The sequence below is a fragment of the Echeneis naucrates genome, chromosome 22 (genome assembly GCF_900963305.1).
Source record: "Echeneis naucrates chromosome 22, fEcheNa1.1, whole genome shotgun sequence".
NCBI lineage: Eukaryota > Metazoa > Chordata > Actinopteri > Carangiformes > Echeneidae > Echeneis > Echeneis naucrates.
In genome coordinates this window covers 11,574,368-11,594,220 of record NC_042532.1, presented here as the reverse complement: position 1 = coordinate 11,594,220, position 19,853 = coordinate 11,574,368, and the positions used below count along the sequence as shown (strand labels likewise).

The following is a 19,853-nucleotide window of genomic DNA, read 5'->3' as shown; positions in this document are numbered from 1 at the left end:
TGCTAATATGAGAGTGTTCAAGAATATTTTCCCATCTGAACGTTTTTTTTTTTTTTAATGATTTGGACTGAAGAGTCTGAAATAAAGTTGATTGAACCTATACCTATCTCTCTGTAAGAGCACAAAATTGAAACTAAGAGGAGGCAGATAAACGGGAGAAAGAGAGAAGAAGTCAAACTTTAACCCTGCAGAAACACTGGCCTATTATGTGATAGGGGCCTTTGGTAAATCATTTCGTCATCCAAACTGTCTGAGAATTAACAGGAAGCCGCACAACATCATAGCTCTTGCCTTTGTTAAATAAAAAGACTGAGTCATGCTTTTTGTGTCACTTTGGAAAAATTAACACAGTGTGTCTTCATTAAAAATGTAAACTCTTAAAAATACAAAGAGAAAAATTAGCATGAATGTTTTTGTGCGGCAAACACTGACTGTTCAGAGATTAATAACCCTCCCTGACCTGACGAGGCGGAGATGATGTCTTCCTGTTAGTTTAAAAGAGGAAGCCTTCAGGCGCCGCATCGCATCTGTTTATCTCCTCGGCCTCCAATACTGTGGAGGACTGAACCTCTAAGATAGCAGTATGCATACTATGAAGCCAAAAATGCTACTGCTGTTCTTTGACAGCAGAAAAGAGCTACTTTATTTGTGCAATATTAAGTTTACTTATTGAAACTACAAGGTTAATAACTGCTTCACCTAAATCCCTTTTAAGATTCTCTACAAAAACTATTTAAACTCAAGATGCATATGAGTGTTGAACTCATCGACTTCTCCAACAAAAATGCTCGGTGTGGTATACAAAGAAATTATGATTGGATTAAATCCGTTGAGTTTTTGTTTATCCATAATGTGGCACTTTTTGGTAGCATTCGTCTGGTACTGTCTGAACGAGAGCAGAGATTTAGAAACCTTATCTAAGCTTTCATTACTGAGATTTTCTGATGGCTGCCAGCAGTGTCTGCTTGATTGAATTGCTTTGACTCTGCTGTCTTGTCTGTTTGATTGATGGCCCCCAAAGGTGGCAACAGATAATGAAAAAAGTTCCACACACTTCACACAAAGACCTTACCTCAGTCATTATCTGGAGGAATCTGAATCTTTTCAGTGCCCCATCCTGCTGCTGTTAACTTATAGTCATAACAGTCTCTACGAGCTACATAGAACAAAAACACTCAAAAAGTACATTTAAAAAAAAAGGCTCTGTATGGTAATGCAACCATTCGTGTACATTTAATTTTTTTCCCTTTCAGACGTTTGGCAATTATGTTACTACACAGTGACACTACACTACCCTACTACGCAATTTAGATTGTAACAATATCTGTGTAGTAACAGGTATGAACTGTTCTAAATTGACTGCAACACAAGGTGTGGCTAGCACCTTAGACAATCATAAAATAATCATAAAGTGATCAGAAGTAATCAGAACAAGTCCTGCCAGGCAATGTACTTTTTTTAACCTGAGTCAATGTTTGTAGTGCAGCGAGTCACACTAAAGTGTTGTCTCACCCAGCGACCAATTCAGGGAAATGACAGCCAAAGCTCTGCTGGATTGTAATGGCAAAGGTAAACAACCAAAATGTGTTAAGTAAAGTGATAAAATGTGACAAAAAAACAAGGAAAAGATTTGGGATTTATGGGGACATTGTTATTCTCCTTCCATTTTTTTTTTTTTAAAGCAAGAGCTGAATACCAGGTGCCATGAATAACTGGCAAATATGACCATCGGTGGTTCAGGAGGAGTGGCCTGACTGGGCAGAAATCTCCAAATGAGTACAGGAAAATTACCGAAACCATATGCAAGCCAGGGACTGCGAGGTGGAGCTTTACAGAACTGTTCACATCTGGCTAAAAAGTTTAGGTTCCCTTACTTTCTAATGACAATTATATTCAAACATTGTTTTTATAGATCAGTTGTTGGAAGCAGTCTTGTGTAATCAGGTGAAGACATATCAAGCAAGGGCATCACTTTCTTCCTTTCATAATACACGCAGTTTACACACAAACATGATCTCAGTCATTATGCTGCAATTTAGCTTTTCTAAAGTCTCTCTGTACATTAGTTGACAACAGAAGATAAAAGCTATGCTGGTTTGAAGTTTTCTGCGAGGCCCTGTGGGTATGGTGAAACATCACTCTTTAAATATACACAGGGGACATGTGAAAAACAGTTTTAAAATCAGCTAATATGGCAGAGCCTGGTTTTGGTAATGTTGAACTTTACTGGTTAGAATTTCTTAACAAATGTGCAGTCAAATAAAATACTAATAACCTTGTGAATCCTGGGTGTTGGAGCCCTTTGGATTAATATCCTGGAGACAGGATACACCAAAGATGTACAATTGTTTTGAAAGACAGAGCAATGTCAACAATATAGTGGGAATTGCATTTCATTTTGACAAAAAAATAGTATATAAAAGTGAGCGCAGTCTTTTTCAAACAATATTCCCATAATCTTGAAAAGTACAATTCCTGTTATTTCCTGGTGCATATCTGTAGCACCACACTGCTCCATTTTCAATGATATATTGTGACACATTTACTTTTTACGATTTACTTTTAACATATAATACTTCAATTAACCGTCCAGCTTTTCTAACAAAAAAGACACCTACAACAACACAACGACACAGCTGCAGAAATAGAAGTGTAACAGTGTCAAACCACTGGCGATGCAAACAGCACGGCCGTTTTTGTTGCAGACTGTGAGTTGAATGATCCAAACGCACGCAAGTCTGGCTGGAAATTGAAGTTATTTAGCACGTTGTAGCGCGCACACTCGTGATTCGTTTGCGCGTGCCCGACGGAAGGAAAAGCATGTGATGCCGCGCGGCCTCGCGAGGCAGGGGAGGAGCCAGAGAGTCTCGGCTGAGCAACATTGTCTGAGCGAGCAGCCCGTCTGCAGCGTGGCACTGTCTTCGAAGAGCGGACCAGCCAGCCCACCATCACCGCGGAAAGCTCGGCTTCTTTCACCAATACAGACAGCGACAAAGTCGTATGCAACCCGACTGAGGATTTACGGAACCACTCCAGTGACAAATCGTTGGATTGTTTGGGGGGGTTATTTCTCTGCGGGCCCGGATATAGTTTGATTCCGATAGAGAGAGACAACTCAGGTCCTTCCGTCCTGACATGGACACAGGAATTGTACCCGAAAAGAAAAGGTAAGCTTCGTGCTAGTTAATGCTACGTAGCGGGCTATCTTGTTGTTTAAAGGCTAGCTGGACAACTTTGGTCGTTTGTCGGGGTTGGATTGTGATTATTTATAAGACATTATGAGCTTTCTTTCAATGTTATTTGACGGCTTTTGGTGTTTTTTTCGACAAAATGCGCGTGCAAGTGACGGTTTTACTGCTAGCTTAGTCGGCTAACGCAGCTAGTTAGCCGACAGAGCTAACCCACCAACTGTTGTTAAATTGTTTGTTTAGCGAGCTGTCAAAACGAGGCTTAGCGCCGATCTTGTCTCTTTTTGTTTTTTTTTTTTTTGTCTATTTACATTGATTATTTCTGCTTCGAAATCAGTTTTACCTCATCAGCTACAACGATTTTACGAAACCAAAGCTTGGTTATTGCATCTTACCGGGGATGTGAGTTCCTGGTTGCTATATTTGTTGTTAGCATTTTCCTGAATATACATTTTATTTAAATTAGCACACTTTTTGAGATTAGTGTGCCAGCATTGGCAATGCTCACTGAGAAGTTGTAGTTTGGTCTTTGAAATGTTTAAGATTGAGGGAATGTGGCCTTGGTCTGAAATTCTCAACATTTTCTGTTAAGATACCTGTTCGTGATAAAGTTTATCATGGTTATCAAATTAAGCTATATAGCTTGTAAACATGTGGAATATAGTCAAGAGTTGTATTTAAACTTACTTTAACTTCTTCACGTGTTCAGTCTGTTCCCATGACCTAGGTTTGAAGATGAAAGTCAGCTGGTGAAATATAAAGATGGCTGCTAATCATTTTTCTTTTTTCAGTTTCATGAGAAGTCCAAACTTATTTGGCTTGTAAAATAATAATAAAAATATTTTACCAGAATCTAAAGTGGCTTAGTTGAACTAAATGCTTAATCTTATCAGTAAATAAATGGACAGGGTAATAATTGAATAATTTGAAATGCAGACAATAGTTAAATCGTGAACATTTATTATAAAGTGACATTAGCTTTATAGAAACAACAATTAAGTCTAGCGTTTAAATTGGTCATTACAAACGAAAAATATTTTAATGGCCAGTTAATTGATAGTTGTGGAAACTGATTTTAGTATGTAGATGGCCTTCTTGGTAGTTCCTCTGTAGACAAAACACAGCAATTAACATTAATTGAATAAAATGATAATTTACCTCACAGTCTTAACATCCAGCAAAGTATTGGTCTGGGCCTTCGGTTCAATGTGTGATGATGAGTATATACTCAGGCTTCTGTTCTCTGCTTCTGGTTTGAGCATACACTTAAATGTACTGGTTGAAAAAGTCATCTTGATAAACAGACATTCCTGGGATAAATAAATCATAAGAGTTACCAGCAGATGGTCAGCACCGTAATCAAAGTGGTTGGGGGATGTTGAGATTCCATTGCTGTCAGCTGGGGGCAAAATACTTTCAAAGGGGCAATAGTTGAAAGCTTCACTGTGGAATAAACAGCCAAGAAAAAGCTACAAAAGCTGTAAGTGATTGTTGCCCTTTTAATTGGGATAATAAAAGTATGTGCCTTACACAAACGTTCACCAGTGCAATGTCTGAAGTTACTACCACAGTAAAATTATTATGAAACAGATTTTGGAAGACATCCTGAAATTTACCTTAATTTTGTAATTGGTTGAAACTCATCTTGGCTGTGCTTTATATATATATATATATATATATATATATATATATATATATATATATATATATATATATTTAAATTTTCTTCCCTACATGCCAGCACCATGCTAAACATAACCCTCAAGATGTGCACTTGTATCAAAATAGTTGATTTATATTGGTCTAAATGGCAGTTACTATGTGTTGTTTATATGTTTTGTTTTCAACTCTGTTCATCTACTACATATGCTTCACTCCTTCTGCCATTTTGATACAAGAACTATCAAAAGGTTATGGTATGGTTGGATGCGTTTTCAGCAGGTTTCTGTGAGGTTCCTTGCTATTATTTCTCTCATTTCTTAATAATTTGAGCTCGACGTCAAAAGGAGTGGCCAAATGTGTGTTGTGATTCAATGGCTGGTAGTTTGCCTTGAGACATTCAAATACAATTTGCTGTATCTGTGCAGTCTAGTTCAAACTTGAAAAAGAAATTGGGTTACTTGTCGGTACAGAGCCTCGATTTTTTTTTTTTTTTTTTTTTTTTTTTTTTTTTTGGTGTGTGCGCGCGCGTGTGTGTGTGTGGCCAAAAAGTAAGTGAGGTAATCAAAGAAATCCAGGCTTCCTAAACCTAAATTATTAGGACTAGGAAGAAATTGTCTGCTAGGGTTAAGTTGTGCACTATGATGTGATGTCCTCATTTTCAGTGAGGGTGGATGCACGTCCTTTAAGATTAATCCTAAAATATCATGAACAGACATTTACTAATTGGAAGCCTTTAAACATATAAACTGACTCATGCCTGTACACATCCTGACATTTGTACTTTCTTCAAGAGAAATCCACCATAAACACAGTGGCTTTGACGCTGTCTCATGAACAATGCAAGGAAGGATGTATGAAAACCAAATCCACACACATCCTGGATTTTGTTGAATATATTTGCCACTGCTTATTCATTCTACTATGTACTTAAATACTGTCCACTTGGTGCAGAAATGTATCCCCTAAAAAGTTATTGTAGAATATTGCATCTTATGATAAAGGAAATAAAATCAACATGCAGTACAGTGGGGCTAAAGAAAAAGAAATACCTTTTGGGCTTTAAATCATTAAAAAAAAGTCAGACACTTTTGGTAAGCTGCAATCTATACAAAGTTCTGGGGAGGTCCTAAGGTCAGTAGTGTAGGTGGTTAAATTTCCAAATGTTTGACTCTGTCAATTTGAGGGACGAGCTTTGTAAATGATAATGTAGAAGGAGCTGACAAAGGTCAATTACTTGATCAACTGGAGTCTGATTTTTCTAATCCATGTTAGGTCAGTCGGGGAAGCCTGAACTCCAAAAAAGAGGCTCTTTTTCCTGAAAAATGGGCCATGTATATATTACAACTTACTGACTTCAGGTGAAATTATTTTGGTTTGTTTTCTAGTTCTAGTAAATTAAGGTTCTTGCCAGGCTTCAAGTTATTACTAGTAAAAATTTCAGATGCAATCACAAGTGAACTGTGTAAGAGGAAGGAATATAAAAGTTATATAAAATGGGGAAATAATACTGTCAGCAAGAGCTTCCCTCCACTGTTCTATATAATTAGATGATCAAATATGCAAAATACCTTGGCAATGTACTGTAATAGTATTAATAGTAGTATAGTGTTATACTGTAATAACAGCAGATCTGTAGAAAATGTACTCAAAATGTGATTTCACATAGCTGATTATAATGCAGAGGGTGGACGGGCTTTATTCTGTCTTGCTTTGTTTTTTTCCCATATTGGGTAGAGATTTTCTTTGTGATGTTTCCAAAAACTGGATTATATAAAAGATATCACCATGTTTACTGTCAAACTAAACATTACTGACTGAAAATGTTTCGCTGTTAAATGGACCAGCCCCTAGGAACAACATATACAAGCCACTTGGCTGAACTGCTTATGGAGTATTTCATGGTGTACTAATGTCCCATTAATATCCCATGAATCCTCAATCCTCCTCTCCACATCTGGTGACTGCTCAATAAAATTTTGTTCATCTAATGGCACTCATTCTTATTAAAACAAAACGAGCCTAATTAAAGCAAGCCAAACTGTAAATATGTGTGTGTTGTGTTATGAGGCATGTTGAGGAGACGACAGTTGGGCATGCACCACCATGTGAATAAATAGTGTTATGTAATGGTTGCCTTTCTGCTTACCTTTGTTTTATCATTGAAAGAAGCATGTCTGTTTGATGTAAACAAATAAAAGCAGAATGTTCTGTCCTTTTTATCAGTTTCAGGAGGAAGTGGAGGTGGGTCATGAAATATTACGGCTTTACTTTTTATTATTAAGTTTCATAATTCTAATTAGGCCAGGAAGTACACAAGTAATAGATGTTGGTGTCTCAAGGCTACGCTTTTAAAATTGGGTGCTGCTGCTCTATGTGTTTGGAAGTTAACACAAGATGTGTACAGTGACTTAAACATTGCATTGTTTATCATGATTACCTTTGGTTTAGTAAAATGCCCTACTCTATGTATTCACTACTGGCTTAATCTGAACAAGTTTAGTGTAGTCATTTGACATAACAGGGAGCAACCACTACAGCAGAAAACAAATTGTTTTCAGGCAAGTATTAATCGGTGGTCGTGCCTCGTGATGGGACTGCAGTTAATAACGATGTGTTGAGTTTATTTGCCATTAGATCATTAGAGGTTCTGCCAGTTGCATAGCAAGAGAATTGCCCCAGTTTCTAACCTGTGTACCAACAATCATTTGTAATAACTCAAGCCTGTGATTTTATATCAACCTGTTTACTTGAATATAAGATGGGGGAAGCTCTTGTGTAAAAGTGGAACATTGATAAAGAGTTAAAAATGAAGGAAAGTCCACTGATCACTCTGGCTGTGTTTCATGCTGCTGGTAGAAGATATTGTAAACATTTGTCTGTGGTACTTGTGCAAACATCTGACTGAATACAATCCCTTGTAGTTGTAGTTGTTGTTTCAGCCTAGGTTGAAGCATGCTTATCTTCCAAACAAGTTATTCATAGTGGGACTTTTGGTATGTGAACCAACAAAAATTTCAGTATGAAATCATATAGGACTGTGCTGGCAACATTACTCAAAATCTGTTGGTTGAGGGGATCTTGTTCATTATTTTATTCTTTCAACTTTAAATATCTATTTCTGAACAGTGGTTTCTACTTATCCTCTTTTGTACTGAAAGGTTGCCCCTCGTGCACTGTTTGTGCTAAGTGCAGGAAGCACCAGAGCAAATGTCTCAAGATACAACTCTCATCATTCCAGGATGTTTGTTGCAGGCTTAGGTCATTGCTAAGCTATGCTTGGTCTTGTGATAATCTTACCCCAGAGTGAAATTGTCATAATTTTTAGGGAACATTGCCTCTTTGATGGATAGTTTAGGAATAGAGCAAAATGCTTTACTGCAACCCTGTCAGGTGATTTGATAGGATAGGCTAAATTTAGTTGGATGCATTTTCTGAGCACTAAATAACAATGTGACCTTGGCCAAAGCTGTAAGTCCATGCCAGATCAATTTGAATTAGGTTTACATTTCTAAGCCACAGGTTTTTGAAGCACCATCCATTTTGTAGTGATGCTGCTCCAGTGTCTTCTAAAATGCAGTTCACGCCATGTCATGGCTAACAGTCTAAGTGAAAAGTCAAATCAGTGCTTTGTTTGAAAGCCATTGTGAAAAAGCATTAAAATCAACATAGTGTGTTTTGCAAATGGTATTCAGTCCTTTTTATTATTTCTGCCATGTGCTGTTAGATCTTGTTTACAGTGTGGTGAGAGTCCATTAGCCTGACCTTAGATGACTGCCTGGGATGGGTAAATGCACAATCTAAAATCGATAACGGAGAGAAGCTGTGAGGGATGCTGATGGAAAATGATAGAAACTTTTGAGTTTGTTTGTTTGTCCTAGTAGTTGAAGGCATCACTCATTCTTCTGTATATGTGTAATATCTTTGTCAGTCCAAATATTTTCGTTCTCCTCCCTGCAGATCTGTTAATCTAGGCTCATAAATGTCATTGTGATTGGTGTCCCACTGTAGTTTTGCTGCACTCAAATACAGAGAATCCATTCCCATCCTCCCAGCCAATCACCCTTGAGGGGGTGGGCTCCATTTCATTTGGTCAGGGGCCAATAATAGGCTCTCAGATAAAAATGCATTTAAATGTGTCTGGTAGGAGTCCAGACGGCCGCCTGGCTGTGTGAGCTCTCTTGTTGCTGCTGCTTTCTCCCTCCAGATTGTGCACACACTTGAGTCAGTAAAGAGCAATGCCAGCTGTTGCAGTGCAAATTGTACAATCAGAACCAGTTTGTTACAACTCTGTTTTACCCTCCACCTGTCTGCTTCAGAGTGAGCTCGGAGCGGAGGAAGGAGAAGTCTCGGGATGCAGCACGATGCCGGCGTGGGAAGGAGTCAGAAGTGTTCTATGAACTGGCCCAACAGCTGCCCCTGCCCCACAGTGTCAGCTCCAGCCTGGATAAAGCCTCCATCATGAGGCTCACCATCAGTTACCTCCGCATGAGGAAACTGCTCAGCACTGGTCAGTGTCTCTGAGTAGTTATACAAAATGGTTTTTAGGTTGAGCCCTTAGTTATGCATCCATTGTCTTTATTGTAGAAGGAGTGAAGAGGCCACATATAGAATTTTCATTAGATTAACTTAAATACCATCACATTAAATGAACAAAGCACTACTTGATGAAAGAAGTACTCCCTGAAGGAAGTGAGATAAATAGCTGGCACAGCCTGAGCTACAGAGGAAGGAAACTGTTAAATATTGAGTTCGCCACTCTAAGAAATCCACTCACATACATAGGGACCTATTTAGCAAACATACTTGCCTGTGCAGTTTTTGTGGTGCTGCCTTCCCTTCCAACATGTTCTTTTAACAACAGGGATTTCTGATCATATCCTGAAATTGGCTTCTTCATGCTTTGCTTTTCTTTCTCAACCTTCATTTATCCCTTATCTATCTCAGATGACCCAATGGGAGAGGAGGAAACAGACCTGGATATCCAGCTAAACAGCTCCTACCTTAAGGCTTTGGAAGGCTTTCTCATGGTGCTGTCTGAGGACGGAGATATAATCTATCTCTCTGAGAATGTCAATAAGTGCCTCGGGCTGGCGCAGGTTAGTCTAATTTAACCTGCCTGCCAGCATAAAGACTGGTGGGACAAAGTCAGAAGCAAAAATGTTGTAGTCAAAGATGTGTTTGTGCTTCGAATGTAAAATGGAAAAAGCATTTTTTTTGCCATTTTTACAGATACAGCTTAATAAACAAATACAAATGAGGCTTAATGTGGAAAAAGATTAGAAGAGGTCAGATAAACTGCAAATTGCATGTACATATATGTGTAAGAGTATTTAGATTCCACTCTCAATCTGGCCACCACAGTTTGACCTGACTGGGCATAGCGTGTTTGACTTTACACATCCCTGCGACCAGGAGGAGCTGAGGGAGATGCTGATCCACAGAACGGGTAAGGCAGAACAACAGAGCACTACAATGGCGGGGGAGGGACAAACACAGGGGGCCCATACTGTAGGCAGGGAATCTTTGAGCTGGCAGGTTCAGACTAGGAAGCTGTCAGAACCAGTTATAATTTCCCCCTTCAGTACTGAGGTCACAGTGATTAGAGTTTACTAGTGTGCAGACTTCAAACCTTTCATTGAGCAATACTGGAGAGTAATGCACACTGGCATGTTTCTGTTTTGCTTGCAATTTAGCCTTCGTTTGTGTCAGTGTATATAATTATTCCAGTCTTTTATTACCAGTAATTTATAGTTTCTCAGTACAAATTTTCAGGGACATTAACTCAAAGCATCACTGAGAATCTACTTCAAAGCATTTTTTTTAAATCATCAAATGCTCATTGAGCATGTTCTGTCGTCTGCTAGACATTACATAGTGATATTAGCTATAGCAGCAAGCAACCCTACTTCCTTTATTTAAATTGCAGTAGGTCATCATACTGCAAAGGCTTTCGCGCTCAATGATCTTTCTTTATAAGAAATCTGAAATGTTGGCAGGGAGAAAAATTGTTGATGCAGAAGGATTTGCAAATTTCCATACACAGATGATGTTTCTCTGAACTGAATGATTCTCATTTCAGGCTCAAAAAAGGGAAAGGAACCAAACACAGAGCGCAATTTTTTCCTCAGAATGAAATGCACTCTGACAAGCAGAGGCCGCACCGTCAATGTCAAGTCAGCAACATGGAAGGTAAAGACCTACTGAAATAATTGAAGACATATACTCTCACCAATGAATCAGAAGTAACCTTTAAAATCTTCTATTCAGCTTTTAAAAATAACATGAATGACTAACTGTCTTTGAGTTTGTAGGATTCTTAAAATGTGTCTTACATGCGTCTTTACCTCCTTTAGTTGAGAATTTATCAATTCGAAGTAATCCAAATAGTTCTTAAAATTTTCTATTGTCAAATGCTGACAAATTATGGATTAGGTTTATAGGGAGGTCAACATGACTAATTTCCTTGGATTTCCATGTAAATGCAGTAATTTGCCCTAAAATGTCCTCTGATAATTAGTTCCCTGTCTCTGAAAGTTTTTAGTAACGCTCGACTGTGGGAACCACGATGCAACATGTTATGATCCTTCTGTGATCTTCCCCTAGGTTCTCCACTGCTCGGGTCATGTGCGTGTTTATGAGAGCCACTCTGAGCAGGCCAATGGGCACAAGGAGCCACCAGTCCCCTACCTGGTTTTGATCTGTGACCCCATTCCACACCCATCCAACATTGAGGTCCCCTTGGACACAAAGACCTTTCTCAGCCGCCACACAATGGACATGAAATTCACATATTGTGATGAGAGGTGAGTCGGTTGGACTGAACACCAACAAGGAGCTTATCATGGACAAAAAAATGGTTCAACATCTTATGCCCCTTTTTTAGTACTTTTTCTATTAGTACCAGAGCTTTTATCAGCATAGGCCATAAAAAGCCACCTAGTGTTCACTGTGGACACTACGGAAGCTTTGTCTCACTTCCTCGTTTCTTCACCAGGATCACTGAGCTCATGGGTTATGATCCAGAGGAACTGCTGAATCGATCTGTCTATGAGTACTATCATGCTCTGGACTCTGACCATCTTACCAAGACTCATCATAACTGTAAGCAGTAATATTAAATTTCAACCGGAAATTAATTAGGATTTGGACCATCTTCATTAATTTTGTTTGTATGAAACCATATTCCTAATTATTTCTAATTTCCCTTTTTGCTTTCCTTTATGCGCTCAGTGTTTGCCAAGGGCCAGGTCAGCACAGGACAGTACCGAATGTTGGCCAAGAGAGGAGGCTTTGTGTGGGTGGAAACGCAAGCCACTGTCATCTATAACAACAAGAACTCCCAGCCACAGTGTGTCGTCTGTGTCAACTTTGTGCTCAGGTAATGATTCTGTTTCTTATTACACTGACTGTTGTGTGTTAACGTATTGGCTAGTTTAAATAAACACTAAGTAAACTTCGATGTATGGCTGCTTAGATGTAATGTCTTTGTCCTTTCCTACAGTGGCATCCAGGAGGAGAAACTGATCCTGTCTCTTGAGCAGACTGAGGATGTGAAGCCAATGAAGGAGGAGCAGCCACAGGAGGAGGAGGAGGAGGTGGTAGAAAAGGGTGCAGTTGAGAGCTGCATGCCTGATATGTCTCCAAAGCTACTGAAGGAGGAGGAGAAGAAGACTCCAGAGCTGGATGTGGTCAAGTTATTCACCCAAGCGGGCGAGGCCCAGCCACTGGCTAGCCTGTATGACCAGCTGAAGGAAGAACCAGAGGCCCTCACTCTGCTGGCTCCTGCTGCTGGTGACACAATAATTTCCTTGGACTTCAGCTGCCCTGGTTTGTAACTATTTTATACAAACTTAAACTTTCACACAGCGTTACTTGTGTACTTAAGTAAATGCATAATTGCAATAATTTGAACCTGCTGTTTTGCTACAGATTCTGAAATCCAGTTGCTGAACGATGTCCCTCTCTACAATGATGTAATGCTACCCTCCACCAGTGAAAGGCTGGCTCTGCCTCTTTCACCCCTGCCAAACAGCAAGCCCCTCCATGTCACCACCACCTCAGAGGATGTAAAAGTTGAGAGCTACACTGCAGCTCCATCCACTACAACGACCAGCCCCAACTCCTCCAAGGTGAGTGAATTATTGACTTGGAATATACACTTAGCTTTTTGCCTGTTTGGTAATATGAACCAAGATGTCACTGACCTTTGACTTTTCCTCTTCTTAGGCACACAGTCCAGTGGACTTTTGTTTCCCAATGGACTCAGAGATGAGCTCAGACTTCAAATTAGACTTGGTGGAAAAGCTGTTTGCCATTGATACAGAGCCCAAGACCCCTTTCACCACACAGGTAATAATGTCAGGAGGTGTTATAGGTCTTACTATACTTGATTTGACTGTCAGTCAAGTTCATCAGGGATTTTTTTTTTTTTTAAACCTAGAGTAGCTGAATTAATTTGAATCTTTTCTTCCCTTAAGGCAATGGAAGACTTGGATCTGGAGATGTTGGCTCCCTATATACCCATGGATGATGACTTCCAGCTGCGCAGTCTGACCCCAGAAGAACCTCTGTCTTGTGGACCAGTCAAATCCCTCCAAAGTTCTCCAGATCCAGTTGCACAAGATGTCAGCAGCTATCCCAGCTCCCCATTCAGTGCAGCGGGCAGCCGCACAACTTCCCCGGTTCCACCTGAGCCTGTGAAGGCCCCTCACCTGGCTACCATCATCGCTAAGAGGTAATGTCTCCAAAATGTGCTGTATTGATTAATTCATAATATCACCAATTCGGGTTTAAGTATCAATTGTGCTGTTTTGCAGGACACCACAGTTGGACAAAGAAGTTTCACTCAGGACCCTGGCAGCTCAAAACGCACAGCGCAAAAGAAAACTGGGTGACATAAAAGAGACTGTTGGACAGGTGAGCCCTCACTAACCAAACATGACGCCTAGGGGAAGCTTTCCATTCAGGAATGAAGTTTGAACATCTTTATCCAAATGCTATTTGCAGGGGAATTTGCTTGAGGCACAAGTGGAGCAGGGCAAAAAGCTGAAGGCGTCTGAGTCCGGAACCACCAGGACCATACTTCTGCTGCCTTCAGGTGAAAAAAATAGATTTAGACTTGACTTAACTGTTGCCTGAAACTCATTTTCAGAAGAACCAAAACTCTATCTTTTTTTCCCCCCTTCAGATTTGGCAAGTCGTTTGTTGGGCACCACATTAGACAACACCCATTCTCTCTTCACCTTACCACAGCTCACTCGCTACGACTGTGAGGTCAACGCCCCCTTGCAGGGCCGTCAGTACTTGCTGCAGGGGGAGGAGCTGCTGTGCGCACTGGACCATGTCAACTGAGTCAATGCTTAGCCTGCTCACTGTTGGACTAGACTGGACACTACAATTTCTTCCTCACACTGTCACTCCCTCTCCAAGACACCCCCGACCCCCCACCCCACCCTACCCTACCCTGCTGCCCCTTATTTATGTATCTGTATGAGTTTGATAGTTTGGCTGCTGTTTGTGCACATCATGTGATATCTGCAGCATTCCACCGTGACAAACACCATAGCAGCATCTGGGTTTTGGTGCAAGGGATTCAGGCATCATGAGATGTCCATTTGTCATTTCCTTGTTTTGCTTTGTTGTTCTCTCCGTCTCTCTCTCTCTCTCTCTCTCTCTCTCTCTCTTCTGGGGAGTCTTAGCACACAGCGCCTCGACAGATGACCCTTCTCCAGAAGGTCACCACGGATCCTGGTGCTACTGCCAGCAGTGTATTGTAAGCTTTAGTCGCACAATTTATATTTTCTTAAAGAAAAATATTACCAGCAATATATATTAAGCCTTTTTAAAGTAGTTTTGATGGGATTTGAACAATATTATTTTTTCTCCCATACTTGTATGTTGTAGTACTTGTACTTAACAAGATGTCTTTAGTCCAGAATTCTGAAAATATTGTTTTAAGCCTAATGTTGTCTGAATGTTATCTCCATTTAATAGCGATCAGTCTGAGGTAAATACATTTAATTGTGTAGCAGTCCAGTACATGTCACTTTATTATTTTACTGTAAGTGTGTGTTACTGTACATATACCAGGGAAATTTTAATCTACTCATTATAGCTTCACAGCTTTGCCACGTTCTCACAAAATCAGAGTAAAGTCATTACTTTTGTCTCTGTCATGGAGGATTGTCTTTTTCTCGATGTGAACTGAAGTCATGTTTTGGGTTTTCATTGTGACATTCAAAACTGTCCGTATAAATTAGTGGGTTCTGTCATTCAGATTTTACTTGTGTAATCATTGTCATCGTAGCAGCATTTGTGAGTTGTCAGACTTATTTGCTGTGTTAATCTCTCTGCCATATTGTTGGGTCACTCATGCTTACTGTTGCTGTCTAACATTAAATGGCTTTAAAGTGCATTGTTTCATGAAGTTATTTCACAAATACTGGATTTTGGACCATAGATACAAAATGCTTTGTACAAAAACGTGGTTTATTGTAAAACCTGGGATAAATACATGCTGGCAAACTCAGCGATTCAAACGGTTTGAGAATAGTTCAGAGCCATCAGCAACTTAAGAGACAACACTTGAGTTGATAAATGTAGCTACATCCACCCATTGCTTTATTCTAAGCAGACTCTGCACTAATAACAACTTAAATTCTTGGCAATAGTACACAGTTTCAAAACACAGTCGTCACGATCAGTTTTCACAGTTCGCTTCTCATCTATCAATCAGGTCATTGTAAGTGTCACTCTGTGTACTCCGGAGTCATTTGCAGTTTAATTAGCTCATCCCTTCTCTGCACCACCATGGTGATTTTATCGCTGCTGCGGACGGCCTGGTAGATCTCCTCTGAACTATTCACCTTTACACCATTTATCTGCACAACAATGTCTCCTGGTAGCATGCCAGCTCTGAAACAAGTGTGACAGCAATGTGGGTAAACAACCATTAATACATGCTGAATATTTTTCTGGTGGAAAACTTTCTGGAAAAAAAAAATTGTATATATTATGTATTTGTTCTAAATTATGATTTATTAATATGGTAATGTTCTTCATTTTAGTAATCCCACCAGAACACTGTCAAACGTGAGATGAAATTCAACGTTGAAAACAAGAAAAGTTCTACCACTCGTCCTTCTCTTCAGCAGCGCGGTCTGCTTACCTGTTGGCCGGGGAGCCCATGATGACTCTGTGAATCAGGATGCCATGTGTCACGTCTGGGAAGGATGGATCTCTCATCTTCAACTCAGCAATGATACTGAAGTAAAAGTGACAAAACAGAAATACCTGATTTCAAAAACATAGCTGCAATGTTTCTGTGCAGACTGCTCAGTTTTCCGACAGACAGATTTACCTTGGGGTTAGTGTCAGCATCATTACGCCGATGTATCGACGTTTCGTCTCCGACTCACGAAACCAGGAACCTTGAGGTATATGCACACATAAATGGGATGCTTTGAATTTGTCATGTGAAATTTCCTTCACATGACAAGAGTTTGAGGTTACAGAGAGTACAGAAGAAGAGGTTTGACTTGTCGCTTTTGATTCTTCATCTGTTCTTACTCTTTCTTTTTGCCGATTGATCCAGGAAAGTTCTCAAGCGATCAGATGGAATAGCAAAGGAGATCCCCGCTGTGACCTTCATTGTATTTATACCAATGACTTCACCATCCTAATTTGAGGAGAGAAATTCAGTTGAGGTTTGAGATCAGATCACACCTATCTAATCAAAAAAAACAAAAAAAAAAAACAAAAAAACATATGCAGTTTTTACATTTTTTGTGTGTTATTTGGCAGCATCTTGTGCACACAAACAAATTACACTATGCTAAACACACCGAGTTTGAATTTTCTGCTACAGCAAAAAAGGCAACACAAAAATATTAAGGTTCCTTAAGATTATCTTCAAATTCAACTTTATGTAAATAACCTACTACAAACACTAAATTCTACACTGATTCTGCAAGCTACAGCAATCAGAACAGGTTTAACCTTTAAATAGGAACTGTGACTCACCAAGTTAATTAGGGGACCTCCAGAGTTTCCAAACTGTTAAAAGAAATTAGTCAAATGACATAAAATCATGAGAACTCCACAATATCCACTCCAGATTTCCTTTACACTACCACCAGGTTACATGCAGAGATTTCCCTGTTCCTTAAAGTAGTTAATTTGAAATCTTATAGATATAAAAATGACAAACATTGCAATCCTGAATACTCACATCAATGGTTGCATCTGTCTGTATGTAGTCCATGTTAGAGTTGGACAGGCCCAGCTCTTTACTGCCTCTCTGCACTGAGCTGACTATCCCCGACGTGATTGTATTCCGTAAAGCAAATGGGCTTCCCATGGCGACCACAAACTCTCCCTGTCGGACGTCGGATGACTGACCCAGGGGGAGTGTGGGTAAAGGTTTCTGTGTCACAGGAGAGAACAGAACAGCTAAACTTGAACAATCCAAAGAAAATATCTCCCCATTTCTGCCCATGCTCCATTTTTATACAGATGCTGCACCAGCATTCTATTGTAGAAAAGGCCAGCAACAAGATGATCTCTAAATGAAATGGTCTTTTGTTTAAGTCATTAGCCAAGGAACAAATTCATATTTAAGAAATCTGGCACTTTGAAAACAGGAATAGTTCCAGCTTTGTTGGACTTAGGGGAACTAGAGAACCAGGATGAAGCCTGAATGTTATTTCATATTAAAGTCATCTGCTGTGATGGCATTTCAGGTTGTTTCATGACATTTATACTCCATTTATCTTATTTTAAATGTTTCTTTTCTGATTTGTTCTGTACATTCATTGTTCTAAAGGGACTGTGTGAACGCATGGCGCTCTCATCCATCTATTATAATGGAAGATGGTGAGTGTCCAGTGATATAAAAACATTTACTCCATTCAGTAGATACAAAATGTCTACACACCCATGTTAAAATACCTGGCTTTTGTGATGAAAAAAAAAAAAAAATAGACCAAGAGAAATCATTTCAAAATAAATAACTAAAATAATATGTACTACATAGCCAGTACTTGCCAGAAATTCCTGCAGCTCCTTTAACGTTGCCATGGGCCTCTGACCAGTTTTCTTCTTTTAATTGATTTTGGACAAATGTCCAGTTCTTGGTAATGTTGCTGTTGGGCCATCCACTTGATAAATCACTCCCATGGCATACCTAATGCCTTTTAACAATGAGATCTCATTGATGCTTTGGAGGCTATCCGAGGCTTTTGCTGTAAGATTTGACGAATAAAATGTTAAGGAAAGTCTGCTACAACAGTTGAACCTTATTTGGGGTTAAATCAGAGGTGCTTGAATTGATGGCAGATGTGTACCGAATCCTACTTAACAAGAGTATGAACCTGAATGGTTCATTCAAATCACAGCCACGGTCCCAGTTATAAAAGGTGTGCACAGTTTTATAAGACCACATTTTTTTCCTCTTCCTCTAAAATATTTCAGTTAATTTTATAGGTTATTGGTCACATTAAATGTGGAAGGGTTCTAAAATGATTTATCTTGGCCTCATTTTCTTTACATCACATAAACTTGGCATTTTAACAGGGGTGTGTAGACTTTTATATCCTCCAAGTTGTTGCTCACGGTTGCCATGATCTTGATGGTGGCAATGTCTGCTACTTGGTCAACATCCTGTACAGTGGCCTGGTACATGTCCCCATTGTTGAGCTTCACACGGACACCCCTCTTGTTGGCCACAACATGGGCATTGGTGACGATAAGACCATCGCTGCTGATAATGAAACCAGAGCCATTGGACACTGGGACTTCTCTGCCTGAAAAGGGGTGTCTGTAAACAGAAAAGGCAGGTTGTATTGTGATGTGTAGACGGATTGTTTTTTCCCCCTTAAAAATGCCTGTGAGATGACATTTGATTAACTGACATTACAGCAACTTTCCAGTCAGCTCACCTGCCCATGATTTCGATGTACACAACAGCTGGGTTGGATTTCTCCACCACATCTGCGATGAAGTTGTATTTATAGCGGGGCCCGTCGGGTTTGAAGGGGGAAGCGCACTGAGCTGCCGGCAGGATGCGTTCAAGGACCCGTCTGGACGTCGAGATACTTCCGTGGTTCTCCTTCCTGTCGCTCTGGCTGTGGAGCAGAGCCGCAGCACACAGTCCCAGTCCCAGAGACACTGTCCCGAGCAGAGACCCGCTGCTGCTGTCCCCACCAAGGGCTGCCCTGTCCAGACTAGTGTCCCCCGCCCCTTCCCGGTGGTTCTCTGTGACTACAGAGGACACCCGGCCGCCTCTCCTGTCCGTCTGTCCCGTCCATCCGCGGCTTTGACACCGACTGTGTGTCCTCAGTCCTGACAGTAAACGCCTACTGACAGCAGCTGTTGCCATGTTGCATCACTTCAGTCACACGGACTTTTCAAAGCAACAGACAACACTTTTTGTCCAAATATATTTACAATGAGAATGCCCTGTTTTGTATTTATCCTAATAATCGTCCTCGTCCCTTTAAGTAAGTGACAAATCTAATTAGAAATACTCACTTTGAACCGTATGATTCAATCTGCCAGTCAGAAAGGTCCACACTCGGTGGACTGACAGCTGTCTTCCGTTCATGCGCAGTGCGCGTTTCTGCTTCTGCTTCTGCTTCTTCGTCTTCTTCTTCTTCTTCTGCTTCTTCTTCTTCGTCTTCTTCTTCTTCTTCTTCTGCTTCTTCTTCGAAGTTTTAAGGCAGCTGGTATCCTATTAGTTTCATTACCGCCACCTTCTGGTACTAGTTATATCTACTGTCTAAATTACTGTTTACAGTTTAAAAAAATAAGTTCAAATAAATATCTCCGGCCTTGTCCACTTTCACCACACTCAAGAATACTTTTTAGATCTTTGCCTATCATTCCAATTATTATCATCCCTGTAATCATGCTCAGTCTTTCTTGGGTATAATTTCTATTAATAATGACATGTTCTATTGTTTCGGTTTGTTTACAGGTGTTACACTCACCAGTTGGATATTTTAC

General features: G+C 40.0%; 2 protein-coding genes across 4 annotated transcripts; one reads left to right on the top strand and one right to left on the bottom strand.

Annotated features, from left to right (window-relative positions):
* The first annotated feature begins 2,872 nt into the window (after nt 1-2,872).
* Nucleotides 2,873-15,258, top strand: hif1aa (hypoxia inducible factor 1 subunit alpha a). Its single transcript, XM_029493641.1, has 15 exons — nt 2,873-3,167; nt 9,167-9,357; nt 9,795-9,946; nt 10,212-10,296; nt 10,930-11,039; nt 11,454-11,653; nt 11,845-11,951; nt 12,081-12,228; nt 12,352-12,677; nt 12,780-12,979; nt 13,077-13,199; nt 13,328-13,584; nt 13,667-13,766; nt 13,857-13,947; nt 14,038-15,258. Exons 1-15 carry the CDS (start codon nt 3,136-3,138, stop codon nt 14,199-14,201), a joined length of 2,286 nt encoding a protein of 761 aa, XP_029349501.1. The 5' UTR covers nt 2,873-3,135; the 3' UTR covers nt 14,202-15,258.
* LOC115035691 (serine protease HTRA2, mitochondrial) lies at nt 15,231-19,480 on the bottom strand. 3 transcript variants are annotated; one of them, XM_029493642.1, is made up of 10 exons: nt 18,788-19,480; nt 18,458-18,666; nt 17,891-17,912; nt 17,481-17,523; nt 17,080-17,274; nt 16,872-16,904; nt 16,419-16,527; nt 16,210-16,279; nt 16,018-16,113; nt 15,231-15,764 (listed from the first exon to the last, which is right to left on the bottom strand). In XM_029493642.1, the coding sequence occupies exons 1-10, from the start codon at nt 19,225-19,227 to the stop codon at nt 15,599-15,601; spliced, it is 1,383 nt and encodes a 460-aa protein (XP_029349502.1). In that variant the 5' UTR covers nt 19,228-19,480; the 3' UTR covers nt 15,231-15,598. The 3 variants fall into 3 exon arrangements, with proteins under 3 accessions (XP_029349502.1, XP_029349504.1, XP_029349503.1); XM_029493643.1 differs by lacking the exons at nt 17,481-17,523; nt 17,891-17,912 and having other exon boundaries at nt 15,237-15,764; nt 18,462-18,666; XM_029493644.1 differs by lacking the exons at nt 17,481-17,523; nt 18,458-18,666; nt 18,788-19,480 and having other exon boundaries at nt 15,236-15,764; nt 17,895-18,442.
* Between the last annotated feature and the right edge of the window lie 373 nt (nt 19,481-19,853).

What these genes read in the sequence shown, in the direction of transcription:
- hif1aa (XM_029493641.1), top strand. Translation starts at nt 3,136, where the DNA reads ATGGACACAGGAATTGTACCCGAAAAGAAAAG. An exon ending in GATGCTGATCCACAGAACGG is followed by an intron (nt 10,297 to 10,929) that starts GTAAGGCAGAAC and finishes TTCTCATTTCAG; the next exon opens with GCTCAAAAAAGGGAAAGGAA. An exon ending in AGACCCCTTTCACCACACAG is followed by an intron (nt 13,200 to 13,327) that starts GTAATAATGTCA and finishes TCTTCCCTTAAG; the next exon opens with GCAATGGAAGACTTGGATCT.
- LOC115035691 (XM_029493642.1), bottom strand. Translation starts at nt 19,227, where the DNA reads ATGGCAACAGCTGCTGTCAGTAGGCGTTTACTGTCAGGACTGAGGACA. An exon ending in GCTGCAGGAATTTCTGGCAA is followed by an intron (nt 17,524 to 17,890) that starts GTACTGGCTATG and finishes CTGGTTCTCTAG; the next exon opens with TTCCCCTAAGTCCAACAAAG. An exon ending in GAACTATTCCTGTTTTCAAA is followed by an intron (nt 17,275 to 17,480) that starts GTGCCAGATTTC and finishes CCTGTGACACAG; the next exon opens with AAACCTTTACCCACACTCCC.